The following is a 14,490-nucleotide window of genomic DNA, read 5'->3' on the forward strand; positions in this document are numbered from 1 at the left end:
TCTAGCAAAAAAGCATTGTAACACTATTAAAATTTTTTAATAATCTTTTTTGTAAAAATACTCCAATCGTGTATGACTTGCAACTTGTGGGGCAAATGGTGCCAGAATAAATGCACGCCCCTCACCACCCAAAAAGAACTTTCTTAAAAACAATATGATCGTGCCGATTTTAAACACTTTCTTCAAACAAAACCACTAGGTAAATCGAAAATATGACAAAAATTCTGTTTTGAATAATAGAGTGTACTACAGAAATGTTAGGCAACACCAGCAATGGCAGACAAATGTAGTGATCAAAATAAAAAACAGACAAATACAGATGATACAGTGTCTGTATATAAAAAATAATAACTTAATTTTGGAGATATTTCAGCATTGATATACGAGGACTGACCACACGGAGGATTTCAATGTTCTTATTTTAGTGTCCACAAAGATCTTTCTCTTATTTAGTATCAGGCTCATCTTGTAACATGCATCTTTTGATATTGCTATACATTTCTTTATTTCTGTATCGCATTTCACATCTGATATATACTTGTTTAATTTTTTTCTCCTTTGCAGCTGATGTTGCATTTTGGGTATTTGTTTTCTTTGAAAAAACCATGTAATACTATTCAGTTTCAGTTTTAAGGGCACACAAAGCTTGTTAGAACTTTTTCTAACCAATATTAACCTTCCTGGAAATTTCAACACTTTTCCCCTAATCACCAAGGGAAACATTACCCGTAACTGCTGAGAAAATTAAGACCAAGAAACCATTTTTAGCATTCTTACTCATAACATTTCAGGTTAAAAAGTGAAATTTACCAAAGTAGCTTGGAAATATGGTAATGTGCCATGAATTTTGTACAGACGAAATTAACCCTCATCCACCTTTCAGGGGCCTCGCAGGCCCGGACCCATGTATCTTTTGCTCTCTCTTCGTTCGCATGAGGTTTTGAGCCTGTTCCTTTCATATAATCCTCAAGCAACTTATACCCTATCAGTGGATAAATAATTAGTTTTGAAATAATTTACACCATATGTAGAAATTAACTTTTGGAAAAGTTAGTCCCATTTCCTGGAAACCGGGCCTCTGAGAAACATGAAAATCTGACTCCCCCTCCACAAAACTTCATAAATCTTATTTTATTTGAGTATATGAGTGTGATCTTGTAGTATGTAAAATGGAGGGTACATTGGCACTTTTTTTAGTTTGCAGGTGAATATTTTCATTAAAAAATAAAATAAAAAATGTGCACTTAACCGCCAATTGCCTCCCCTATGAAAAAGCTATTTATTTGATATTGGATGATCATTTCTACATATTGATATTGGATGATCAATGTGTGCTTATGACTATCAGTATTGTCAATGAAATCTGCCTGTGAAAGATTCAAGAACTGGAGAAATTATATTTATGAGTAATCGGTCACCTTGGTCACCTGATATGCAGATATCAGTTTAAATCTATCATTATTACATACCTGATAGACTGCCCTAGCTTTGTGAAACTTTCCATTTTGAGAAAAAAATGATTTTTCTGCATGTTCCATACACAGTGTATACTCACCCAGGTGGAGGTAAAGCGAGCAAGGGACCAGTGTAACATAAAAATCTGATTGGGGAGTCACATTTTGGGGGAGTCAGATTTTCATGGTACACCGGGCCGTTTCAGGGTTTAGGTAGGGTTCCATTTCCTTGTGGATGAGGGTTTATTAAAATAAGTAAAAGATTGTTTTGAACGGCACTACCAGGTAACCTTCAAAATGGAAGCTGGGCTGGGTGTTACTGTTTCTTCTCACTGCGTGACCGAGACAACTGCCGGTCAGTGTCTATGGTGCACAGGTTGTCTTTATTGGCAATTGGTGTCGACCGCAACCGGGTAATCTTCAGCGTTGAAGTCAGGCTGGGTTTTGTGTGCGGGTACGGTTTCTCCTCAACATGCGCTGAGGCAAATACAACTGTGGTGCGTACAATGCATTGATAACCTTAACCACGTATGCCAAGATGACCGCTGATCATTGTCTATGGCCAAATACTGGTATGCTAGGTCAATGGAAAGATTTACGGCCCTTGGGTGTCTTGCCTTGCTGTAGGGTGGGCTTAATTTTATTCTATTAAAATAAATATTAAAAAAAATAAATAAGTCGAGCTGGGTTATACACCCAGGTACGGTCTCTCCCGCAGCGTGCTGACACAGGTTATTATGATCACTATTCACTGTGCAGAGGCCGAAACAATCACAGCTTGGTGTCTAAGGCGCACCGGTAGCCTTCACTGCAGAAACAAGGCTGGGTATTACAATCTCTTGCTGCTGTGCAGGGAGGCCGAAATGATCTTAGATGGTCTGTGGCGCACAGGTAGCTTTCACTATAAAAGCCTTTATATTATGGTCTCTCTCTGCCGTGCACTGCGACTTAATTGACCGCTGATCACGTCTATGATCAAATATACTAGGTAGGGGGAGACGATGTCAGATTATGGGGTACAAAGGTAAAATTGACATATCGGCAAGATTTCTCTTTTATTTCAGCTCTTCATTACCTTCTTTATTCTGGTAATGTAATACCAACTGTTGATGCTGCTATTGTGTACCTTAAGCAAAACTATTTCACATCAAGTGCTCAGGTAAATAATGTTGCACAACAGCATAACTCTTAATTGATTCTCCCGTTATCATAATGAATCCCCTGTTATGATGATGATGATCCTACTTTTCACCTTGGGCCGCACACATAGTGCTCAGCTAAAGACAATCTCAGGTAAAATTGCCAACTGTTACATTTTTGTGGGTTCGAAAATAGCCTAATGGCCAATTTTCAAACTGTACGAAATTCACAAAAATCACGATCATGCAAAACGGCTTACTGGTCGATATTCACATGCTCAAAAAAACTCCAGACAGCCAATTTTAAGATCGTTCGAAGTTTATGAGCCGTTCAAAATTCACAGCACATTACCATAAGCATGGCAGACACATAACAATTCCAGGCTCCAGAAAGTGACATTCCCCATTAAATTACAACAACTGCATCAATTATAACATGACATCACCTTGCTCCTTTAATTTCTAGTCTATCCAAGTTCCTTGTTTCATAGGTGCAGCAATTTTAACCACTTATTTATAAACATGGCATCTTTCCAATGGACCAATAACTTTCTTGCTCCAGTTATGTTGTATTGCGTCTTTGTTTTTAGATGAAATACCCCAACTAAATCCACCTGTGTTGACTTGTTCTATTAAGAATGGCTAGAATTCTTGGCTCTCAGCAAATGATAACATTTCTTGTGCTCTAGGTTATATAACTGCCATTGCTACAACATAATAACACCTCTCTCACGTTGTTAAAAATGTGCATTTTGTGAGTTATTAATTTTTGGGATAAACTACCGGAATGTTTCATAAGTTGAAAAAAAATTGTTTCAAATTTCATTTTATTCAATCTCATAACAACATCCCATTGAGTCAGCAAGTTGCCAACTTTATATTTCAACTGATCATCATTAAACACTGTTTAGATAAAATGTAATTTTTATTTAGACATTCCTACTAGGAGCTTATTTTCAACCACTAACCCTATTTAAACTGAACAATTCTTATTACAGGCAGTTCAAATTTAGTTAATTCCCTGAGGAAGATGCTCTTATACAACACAGATATCAAATATTAGAGTCAATACAATATACAGTGTCAATACAGCTGTTGGTTGAAGAAAAAATGCCAGTACCTCTATTCTTATACCATAACACAGGTGATGAAATTCTCCTCTGAATAATTGTCACTTTTTCCCCCTTTACACAACTGTCCTTCAAGTTTCTTACTAATAGTGACAAAGTTGCACACACCTGCCCATGAAATTAGCGGGTGACTAAGTAAAAACATGCAAGTCAACAGAGATGCTGCACCAAGCCACCATAAGGCAACAGCATTCTATAGATCTACAGAATATGAAACTTTCTTTCAGCATTAATAAATAAGATCCACTTTAAGTAATATGAACAGGTGATGTTAGGGAAACAAATCTTTAAAAAAAATCAACAAAAAAAAAAAAAAAAAAATCAAAAAATAAAAATTGCACATGACTAGTAACCTAACTGATTCAGGTAATGTAGAAAATCTTTTTCTGACTTGAGCTCTTTCAAGGTAACGTGGAATGAATGTCCAGACAATGAGGTCTTAAATAAATAAATAAATAAGTACTCACCTTAAAGTGGTCATATATATGATAAAAACAACTTTACTTTAGCAGACCACCAACTTAAGATGCATCCTCACATGATTTAAGACCAATTTCTACTCATGTTTCTTAATGAAATCAGTCCAAGCCCTTATAGTGTATTCTAAATGGGGAAACTATCACACTCTATTATCTGCTATAATCACGTGTAAAAATAGGCCATATGCCATGTGATAAGGAAAATACTAGAAATTAATAGTTCAAGGACAATAGTCATATAAAAATCTATTTCTCAAATTTTGAAGATTCAGCACTCAATCTATACACTAGAGGTATGTTTTAATTGATCCCTGCCATTTAAAAATTATAAAAACAATCTATTAGTAGACAAAAAGCGTTTTAGTAAACCTCACCTCAATATGCATAAATGAAGCAACAGATCTGGGTCACGTGGTACTGTGACGACAATGAGGATAAAGGTCAATGAGACTTAACTGAGCTGCATGCTGCAAACGGACAGAATAATTTTGGAAACTTGTGTTGAACGGAGTTGAGCAATTTTCTTTATGCCTCAGTGTGTTGCCGTGGGATTCACCAAAATTGCAGCACTCTTTGTCTGTGACGGTCTTCCGTGACTAACTTACTAACTTCGGTGACAATAGTTGCAATGCTCGCGATCTCGGTCACCTCAGGTGTTTTAGATCATATCAAAAACGATAGTCTTTTAGATTGACTGTCATCAGTTGGCAAGTTTACTAATTGCTGATGCATTTTAAAATGCATTGTAGTTGACCAAGAGCTTGTTAAAAATAAAACCTGTTAATTATGCACCGCTGCAATTCCCAAGCCAGGTAATAACAGGTATCAAACTCGTCTTGGTGAGCTTTCATATTTTTCAATATATATCATTTATTTCATGGGGTTATTTTATTGGTATTTGTAAATGACGTTAAATATCAATATTTAAACAATTAAGTTCAAACATGGTTGCAAACATTAATAAAAGAAATTGCTCTCAGGGTATCTTGAAGCATGTGTATGCCCAGGCTATACTTCCGAGGAAGAAAACGTGTTGAGGAAAAACAGGAAGAGCGTTATATTAAAAAAAAATGGGAACTGCTGTAATAAAATGGTTTGTAATCCCAATTCGTTTATGCTTTGAGGATTTGTTTCTGAAGATTATTTTATCTGAAATATTAACAAATTTAAAAGATTTATCATTTTATAACTTGAAACGCAAGTTCTGCGTCTGAACGCAAAACTTTTTGCAAATTTGTACGGAGTACGGAATGAACTGGAGACACTTGGCTTGTCATTAAGTTTACACGAAAATATGTCAGATAACTTTATACTGTCTTTGAAAAGGTAAAGATTGAAAAATAATTTTAGACAAACTTTGACGGAGGAAATATCTACAAAGAGTAAAGGGCTATTGCGCCAACATCTTGTTGAAAATTTTACACTGCAGTTCTATTTAAATAAGCTAAGGAACTAATTGCCAAATTTAGACTTTCAACACATAACAGGGGCGTAACCAGACCTACAAAAACAGTACGCACAGAATTTAAAAAATTACAAGCACGTACAGCAAAATGTAGACTTACGGAAAACATGAAGGACAGCGTAATCACAGCAAATGTACCTCATATAGTAGCTTAATTTCCATTAATAATAAAATCATCATTTAAGTCAAAAATATTCTCGCGATTTAATAAATATTCCAATTTGCCCAGAATGGTATATTCATTTTAAAGGAGGCTAACTGAAATATAGTTTTATGATTTGTTTGTGAAAATTGCTAATGTCACCCTGTTAGTTTGGAGGTCTAAGCTGGATCAAGTCCGTGTTAAAATTCCTATGAAGCTGTGCAGGATAAATTCTTCCTTTCTTTCTCTAGCTCCTCGATAATTATTTAGATGATTTTATCTAGTACCCCCAGGTCTGCGGGAGCTGCTCTTTGAAACTAACGGACAGGTAGATTTTTACCTGAGATAAATATTGCCAGCAAGAGTTCGATACTCGCAAGACAAATTGAATGCCATTTAACCCTCTAATTAAGAGGTAAAGGAAGTTCCAGTTAGATGGATCATTAAGATAGGACTTGTAAAGGTAACGGGCATCGTTTACCTCAGTTTAATAAAAGTATGCAAGACGGGGTGTCAGCGGTTTAATAAAATAAATTGAATTTCACAAATAACATGGACCTCATATGCAATAATCAACAGTACCCTTAACTCATTCAAATGCAGTGTTTTATACAACTTGGGATAACCATAATTAAATGCTCGTTCAATAATTGACTAGACGGGAAATGGTTTTACACAGCTTCACAAGGATTTAGACCCCTTGGGTAAGAGATTTGAATGAGTATTAACTTTTATCAGAAGCCAGAAAAGTCATCTTACAGGAAGACAATGCAGCTCAGTTTGACAGCTAAACACGCTCTGTTCTCCAGTGTCACGATTGTCGTCATCGGACCACGTGCCCACGTAGCTCATTAACTCCCAGGCCAAGCAAACAGGACGTTTTTTAAAGCCAAAAATTTACAAAATGAGCTTTTACTTTGTGTATTTGGATAAAGATATCGTTAGTTGGGCATGTTTTCTGAAGAATATGCTCCGTTCAGGCCTTTCCGACGGTATGACGCAAATCCTTTCAACATGCAAGAGAAATGAAAGCTGGTGTAAAACAAAGCTTAGAAATGGCTGAGTACTTGTAGCGTTTTTATTTATCAATGTTGGTGTATCTGTGTATTTGTTATTGAACATGATCTCTCCAACAGCTTAAAACCAATTTTGGTGATTTTTTTAGGATACAGTTACTCAGGTTGGAAAGAATTTAAACTCAAATATTTGACTGAATCTGGGTCTTTAATCTTTTCCAAAGTTCAAACAAGTATAATTATACCTCCCCCCACCCCACCAAAGAAGCAGCGGTATATTGCTTATCATGTCGGTCGGTCCATGTATGTGTTACAAGACCTTGTTTGACTACTAAATAGAGAACGATTAGGTCTACAGTCCTTATATTTGGTAGGGAGGCTCATCAACCCATGCAGAAGATACCTACTGATTTTGAGATCAGTATGAAAGGCTGCATTCACAACATAACTAGTTTGCTGTTCAAATATGGTGACTCACTGAAAAGTTTGCCATCTAATCCCCTTATTGACACTGAATAGAATCTCTGCAGGGATTACACAACAAGCCTCCAATTGGGACAGCCATATCTGATCTGCAGACTAGTAGGTCCACTGCTGTGAATGCAGCCTAAGGCTCTATTCCCATAGATTTTAGATCGATCTATCCCCACGGGGAGTCTCACTAGATTACTTTCAGATAATCCGACTTAAATGTCCGTCCTGCCTACTACAAGCTGTAAGGGGATAATTAACTTTCGCGTCCGCCCGGCTGACAGCTATTTAGCGTGAACCCCCAGGGAGTTAGGTCGATCTAAAGTAGGTCGATCTAACCTATGGAAATGGGGTGTAAGTAGCATCTCCCTTTTTAACATGTCTGAAGCACAATTTAACAAAACCCTCCCATGGTTTGACATACACACAATGGCCAACTTACATTTCCAGGTAAATTCACCAGGTCTGTGAACAAGCCTGCAAAGCCTTTGTCCAGAAGATTCCTAAAAAATAATTTAAAGAACAATATAAATAAGGAACCTGGCTTCATCAGAAAATATTCTTAAACATCTTTCTAATGACGCATTAAACAGCAATGATGTTGACGGGCCCATTAGTGTTGCTTCCTGCTTTGTTGGGATTTCTTAAGGTGATACAGACATGGTTAGATAAAATCTCCTTCATAACTGACTTTAAATACATATTTTGGATAAGAGATAAAATTTCAGCCTTCACTGATTTAATTCCTTTCCATTTAAAAAAAATGTCATTTTACAAATGGGGTGATAGACTGCATTCAGATTCAGACATTGTACCAGCTGGGTCGGTCCAACTCTGCGGGAGGATTCTCACTAAAAGTGCTTAACTGTCATCGGCTGAATTGTTTGACATGCCTCCTTGAGCAGCTAGGGGAAAATTAATTTTGTGTGTCCTTAACTGGTACCCTCTACCACGGTGGTAGATATTATTATATTATTATATGGAAGCAATTAAACCTGCACGCACACAGATGGCATTGTACCCGCTCTGTAGGGAGCTACTCTGAAATATCTAATAAACGTACCGGTACGTTATTTAATTTTTCAAATTTCTTCCCTCCGGTACGCTCCATTTGACCCAGTACGCTTATTAATTTTTCAAAAATCTTCCACTCGGTATGTATATTAAATACCTATCGTACCGGTGGGAAATTGTACAAGTCAAGTTTTTTTATTTTCTTAAATTGACGTGTAATGAGAAGAAATACGGGTACCGGTGCAGCTACTGTTCGACATACAGCACTGGAAAGTAGGTCAAGCAAAAGTCGCTCTCTAAAGACAACAATACATGCGTAATCTGATTTCCTTTCCTATAAATAGAAGCGCTTTCCCTTCAATAGTGACAACTACTCATGTAATGTCGCAAGGTGATAGGATCATATTTATAGCTAAGGAGGTCATTTCAAGTGCAGCAAAGAAATTGTGTCTGTTTTCAAACGTCAATTATTTCATGCCGATTTATGATTTAAAAAATGTTAAATCACAATTCTATGTAAGATAAACCCTTAGGAGTTTATAGGTATGCAAAATGAACCTTATATCTGAGAATAAATTTACTTTGAATAACGTCTCCGTATGGCTATCGGAGGCGGCTTAGGTGCGATATATCTGGGTCTTTGGACCCTGACGATTATGAAATTTAACTCATGGCAAATATTTGTTTTTGAAAATAAATTAGATATCCCGTTTTTAAGATAAATTATAATGCTGAGTGAATTTTACCTGGTGAAAGTTTTTTTTTTTTTTTTTTTTTTTTTTTTTTTTTACAATGATAAATAGCTAGCTTTTTTCTTTCTCTTCTTCTTCTTCATTTTTATTTGTTTATTTCATTTTTTTTTTGGGGGGGGGGTGGTGAAGGTTTTTTCTGGGCAGTACTTTTATTCCATCCAGTACTTTTATTAAATTTCGAGATTTTTTCCACCCAGTACTTTATTCCATCAGTACTTTTATTAAATTTTGAGATTTTTTCCACCCAGTACTTTTATTCCATCAGTGCTTTTATTCAATACTTCAGAGTACTTCAGGAGATTCCTTAGTTAACTTCAATCAGAAGTAAGATGCTATTCATTTTTATTTGTCAAACAAGGCAGCAAAGCTGTCAAATGTACAGACAAAAAACAGGAAATAACTATGCACAAAATAGGCTACTGTCAATTCTGATGCAAAAATACATTATGTTAAACTGCAAATTCAACATCAAATTTTAATTATCCTCAACAATTAATACCAATGTAATTAAAATATGTGACAAGTTTACATTTTGAAAATGTATAACTTCCAGAAAAAGAAGTTCCTTAGACTGCTTTTCCAACTCAGACTGCATTTTAGTCCTGTATTTCTTTTTTGAAAGTTTGGCAATCATAAGTAACATGGTTTTCCCATAATGGTCATCATGGCAGCAGCACCCAAAATTGTGTTTTCTTCTATTTTGATGCCATATTACATAATGGTTAACAGAATAATGACCGTCAATTTTTAATAATAAAATATACGTATCATGGATTTTCAGAAAATGTGACTAGCATGGGTCTTCAAGCCCGTGGAACTTCAAAGTCACACCTTGAAAATGCCAATATGTGAAAAATTAAATTTTCACAAAATAACTGTTTAACTGGCAGCAAGAATTACCAAACAGACTGTATTTCCTACTGAAGCTGTATTTTAGTCCCATGTTACTTTCCTGTAAGTTTGAGAACAGTAAATGACATGGTTTTTCTTAAATGGTCATCATGGGAGCAGTGCCCAAAATAGTTTTTTTTTTTCAAATTTTGATGCAATATTACATAATGTTTAACAGCATAATGACCATCAACTTTAATAATAAAATATTAATATTATGGATATTCAGAAAATGTGACTAGCAAAGGTCTTCAGGCCCATGGAACTTCAAAGTCACACCTTAAAAATGCCAAAATGTAAACAAGACTGCACTGTTCTGAAATGGGTTTATTTCCATTTTTAACAATTTTTAACATAAAACAAAATTAACAGTTTTCTGCCGTTTTTATATGATAAACTAAGAAAATTGATGAGATGGGAAAAATATCAATAGAACAGTGTTAAATGTCCAATTTCTTCCATTCTGAGATTCTGAACATAGTGAATGATTGAATCCGACAAACTGCAATGATATGAGTTTATTTCCATTTTTGACACTTTATTACACAATACACGATAACAAGTTTACCATCATTTTTACATAATCAACTAACAATGTTGTAAAGATGCAGGAAATGTCAAACAAACACTTTTACGTATCTTATTACTTAAATAATAAGGCTATTAACATGCCTAAGAATTAAATCTGAGGAAATCTGAGGAAATGTGAAAAAACAGCATAACTTCTAAAATAATGCCCCGATTATGCTGATTTTCGAACTCAACCTGCGTTTTAGTAAACACGATAAGTGGAGGGCAGTTTTACTTTTTGGCATAATATTTACAGAGCTGATGAATATTCATAAAACGCAGGTCAAGTTCGAAAATCAGCATGATCGGGCCATTATTGTATAAGTTATGCTGTTTTTTCACTTTTCAGCAAATATGCAACCCTGTAAACATTTTGTGCATAGTTATTTCCTGTTTTTTGTCTGTACATTTGACAGCTTTGCTGCCTTGTCTTATATTGTGTTTACAGTGTTGCATATATGCTGAACAATGAAAAAAACACATAACTACTAAAATAGTGGCCCGATCATGCTGATTTTCGAACTTGACCTGCGTTTTAGTAAGATTGATTACTCCTGTGAGTTTCATGACAACAGGCCTAACGGTTTTCCTTAAAATGTGTTTACAAGGTTGCATATATGCTGAAAAGTGAAAAAACAGCATAACTTCTACAATAATGGCCCGATCATGCTGATTTTCGAACTTGACCTGCGTTTTATGAATATTCATCAGCTCTGTAAATATAAAGCCAAAAAGTAAAACTGCCTTCCACTTATCGTGTTTACAAGGAAAGTGCACGGCGACGGCATCGGCATCGGCATCGCCATCGGCGACGGCGACGACAGACGCAGGTGATGGCAATATGTACAGACACATCTGTGTCTGTACATAAAAAGAGCAAGTGGTTAAAATTAGAGCAGTTAACTGTCTTGATTACTGTCAAGGGGTCTTGGCTTGGGCCTGTTCAGTGGCAGTACCTGAGCAGTTACGCAAACAATTACCAGCCTTGTAATCAGCTTTGAGATTTCATCACAGAGAGTGAAATGACTGTATATTTATCTAAAGACATATCTGTGAATGTCTTGTGAAAAATAAATCTGTCGCCCTGGTAGAGGGTACTTAACAGGTACGTTATCTGAATTTTTCATTTTAAAAAAGTGCAAAATTGGTTTCTCAAATCTCTCTCATTTAATGATACCACTGAGTACTTCAAAACCCTGCCAGTGATTTTTCTTAGAAATCTTAGTTTAGATTTTATCATTAACAAGGCAAAATTTGTTCGATGGAACATTGCAATTAGGGGTTCATAACTCCAGGAAAAAATTTAAAACACAATGAAGGCAGGGGATTGAAGCTCCTACACTTGTTGACACCCAGGCAAACTTTCCTGATAAAATCTGGTTCATGGAAGAAGTTATGTTCCATACCAATTACCTGTATATCACCTCAAAATAGAAAGCAGCTGCTGTTAAATTGATGATAAATGCTCTGAGGTTCTTATGCTTAACAATGGAAAATGTAAACACCAGTTCTTCCAAAGGGAATTTTTTTCATGTTTTAAATCGGCAAAATGGTCAAGGCATTGCTGAATAATTATTTGCACAAAAAAAAACTTTTTTTTTCAGTGTTTTGACGATCAGGGTTTACAACCCTGACATGAACTGCGCATTACGTAAGGAATATGTGCTGCTTTCATAACTTGAAAAGTGCTAATCTGTCATTGCAACAATCAGCTGTCTGAAAGATTTTGTGAGGATTATCACACTGAACTTTGAAATAAGCAATATTATTATAACTAGGATTGTTTGAAATGGGCAAAAATTATCAACCTCTCTGAGAAGATGTCATTTTGGAATCATAAAAATTATATTTAAATTTATATTAACTTCTTGAGATCAGGTGATATTGGAATGGGCAGCAGTTCTGTGGAAGGAGAAAATTCAAACAAGTATGAAAACTACTGCTCAAAAACTGAATGCTCTATCATGTGAAAATGCAAGAAATGCACATAGTTCAATCAACTAGACAGATAGAAGCACAATTGTACACAAAACTTACATTACAATTATTCGTCCTGGGTCCACCATATCAGACACCTGGATGCTGAGCACATTGCGCAGTAGGATAAGACTCCAGTATATCAAGTCTCTTATTATAGTTCAATCAACTAGACAGATAGAAGCACAATTGTACACAGAACTTACATTACAATTATTCGCCCTGGGTCCACCATATCAGACACCTGGATGCTGAGCACATTGCGCAGTAGGATAAGACTCCAGTATATCAAGTCTCTTCCTTGGGTACTCAGGGTGGTCTCCTGCAAGAAGAGATTTATCTCATATTATAAAACAGTGGCATGTGGTACTCAGGGTGGTCTCCTGCAAGAAGAGATTTATCTCATATTATAAAACAGTGGCATGTGGTACTCAGGGAGGTCTCCTGCAAGTAAAGATTTATCTCATATTATAAAACAGTGGGATGTGGTACTCAGGGAGGTCTCCTGCAAGAAGAGATTTATCTCATATTGTAAAACAGTGGGATGTGGTACTCAGGGAGGTCTCCTGCAAGTAAAGATTTATCTCACATTATAAAACAGTGGCATGTGGTACTCAGGGTGGTCTCCTGCAAGTAAAGATTTATCTCATATTATAAAACAGTGGGATGTGGTGCTCAGGGAGGTCTCCTGCAAGAAGAGATTTATCTCATATTGTAAAACAGTGGGATGTGGTACTCAGGGAGGTCTCCTGCAAGTAAAGATTTATCTCATATTATAAAACAGTGGGATGTGGTACTCAGGGAGGTCTCCTGCAAGTAGAGATTTATCTCATACTGTAAAACAGTGGGATGTGGTACTCAGGGAGGTCTCCTGCAAGTAGAGATTTATCCTATATTATAAAACAGTGGGATGTGGTACTCAGGGTGGTCTCCTGCAAGTAAAGATTTATCTCATACTGTAAAACAGTGGGATGTGGTACTCAGGGAGGTCTCCTGCAAGAAGAGATTTATCTCATATTATAAAACAGTGGGATGTGGTACTCAGGGTGGTCTCCTGCAAGTAGAGTTTTATCCTATATTATAAAACAGTGGGATGTGGTACACAGGGTGGTCTCCTGCAAGTAAAGATTTATCTCATATTATAAAACAGTGGGATGTGGTACACAGGGAGGTCTCCTGTAAGTAGAGATTTATCTCATATTATAAAACACTGGGATGTGGTACTCAGGGAGGTCTCCTGTAAGTAGAGATTTATCTCATATTATAAAACACCTGAATATGGTACTCAGGGTGGTCTCCTGCAAGTAAAGATTTATCTCATATTATAAAACAGTGGGATGTGGTACACAGGGAGGTCTCCTATAAGTAGAGATTTATCTCATATTATAAAACACCTGAATATGGTACTCAGGGTGGTCTCCTGCAAGTAAAGATTTATCTCATATTACAAAATGTTGCCACGTGGTACTAAGCAACACCGACATGTTTTGAGATCATATATTCAATCACTCCTTAATTCCAGCAATTACAAGTTTGATATTATAAAAACTCAACGTAGGGAAATAGCAACTCTGTGGCACTTCCAAATGGAATCATTTATTCAATTACTTAGTTATATGTATTAGGTTATTCATCTGGGCATATAATAAAGCACAAAGATGTGGTGCTTTGTACCTCTAATGTTTGAAAGTTAAAAAAAAACAAGGCAGCAAAGCTGTCAAATGCACAGACAAAAAGCAGACAATAACAATGCACAAAACAGGCTACTGTCAATTCTGATGCAAAAATACATTATGCTTAACTGCAAATTCAACATCAAATTTTAATTATGCTCAACAGGTAATACCAATGTAAGTGAAATGTGTAACAAGCGTAAGGCTTCAGGCCCATGGGAGTTTAAGTTCACACTTTGAAAATGCCAGAATGAGAAAAATGAAAATTTCACATAAAACTGCTTAAATTCAATAATAAATGATAACCCATTTGAGCT

At 36.0% G+C, this 14,490-nt stretch overlaps 1 protein-coding gene across 2 annotated transcripts in view; it reads right to left on the minus strand.

Annotated features, from left to right (window-relative positions):
• The window catches only part of LOC106163743 (protein timeless), a 100,213-nt gene that overhangs the window by 43,910 nt on the left and 41,813 nt on the right, over positions 1-14,490 (minus strand). Inside the window, exons 6-7 of one of the 2 annotated variants that reach the window (XM_086997952.1) lie at positions 12,707-12,822; positions 7,739-7,799 (exon numbers count right to left, since the gene is read on the minus strand). In XM_086997952.1, the coding sequence (XP_086854078.1) occupies positions 7,739-7,799; positions 12,707-12,822 (177 nt within the window). Of the gene's footprint in view, positions 1-7,738; positions 7,800-12,560; positions 12,659-12,706; positions 12,823-14,490 lie in introns of those variants that run through there. The other variant, XM_086997953.1, reaches the window with a different exon arrangement.

The sequence above is a fragment of the Lingula anatina genome, chromosome 10, assembly GCF_051362555.1.
Source record: "Lingula anatina isolate TDL-2025a chromosome 10, LinAna3.0, whole genome shotgun sequence".
NCBI lineage: Eukaryota > Metazoa > Brachiopoda > Lingulata > Lingulida > Lingulidae > Lingula > Lingula anatina.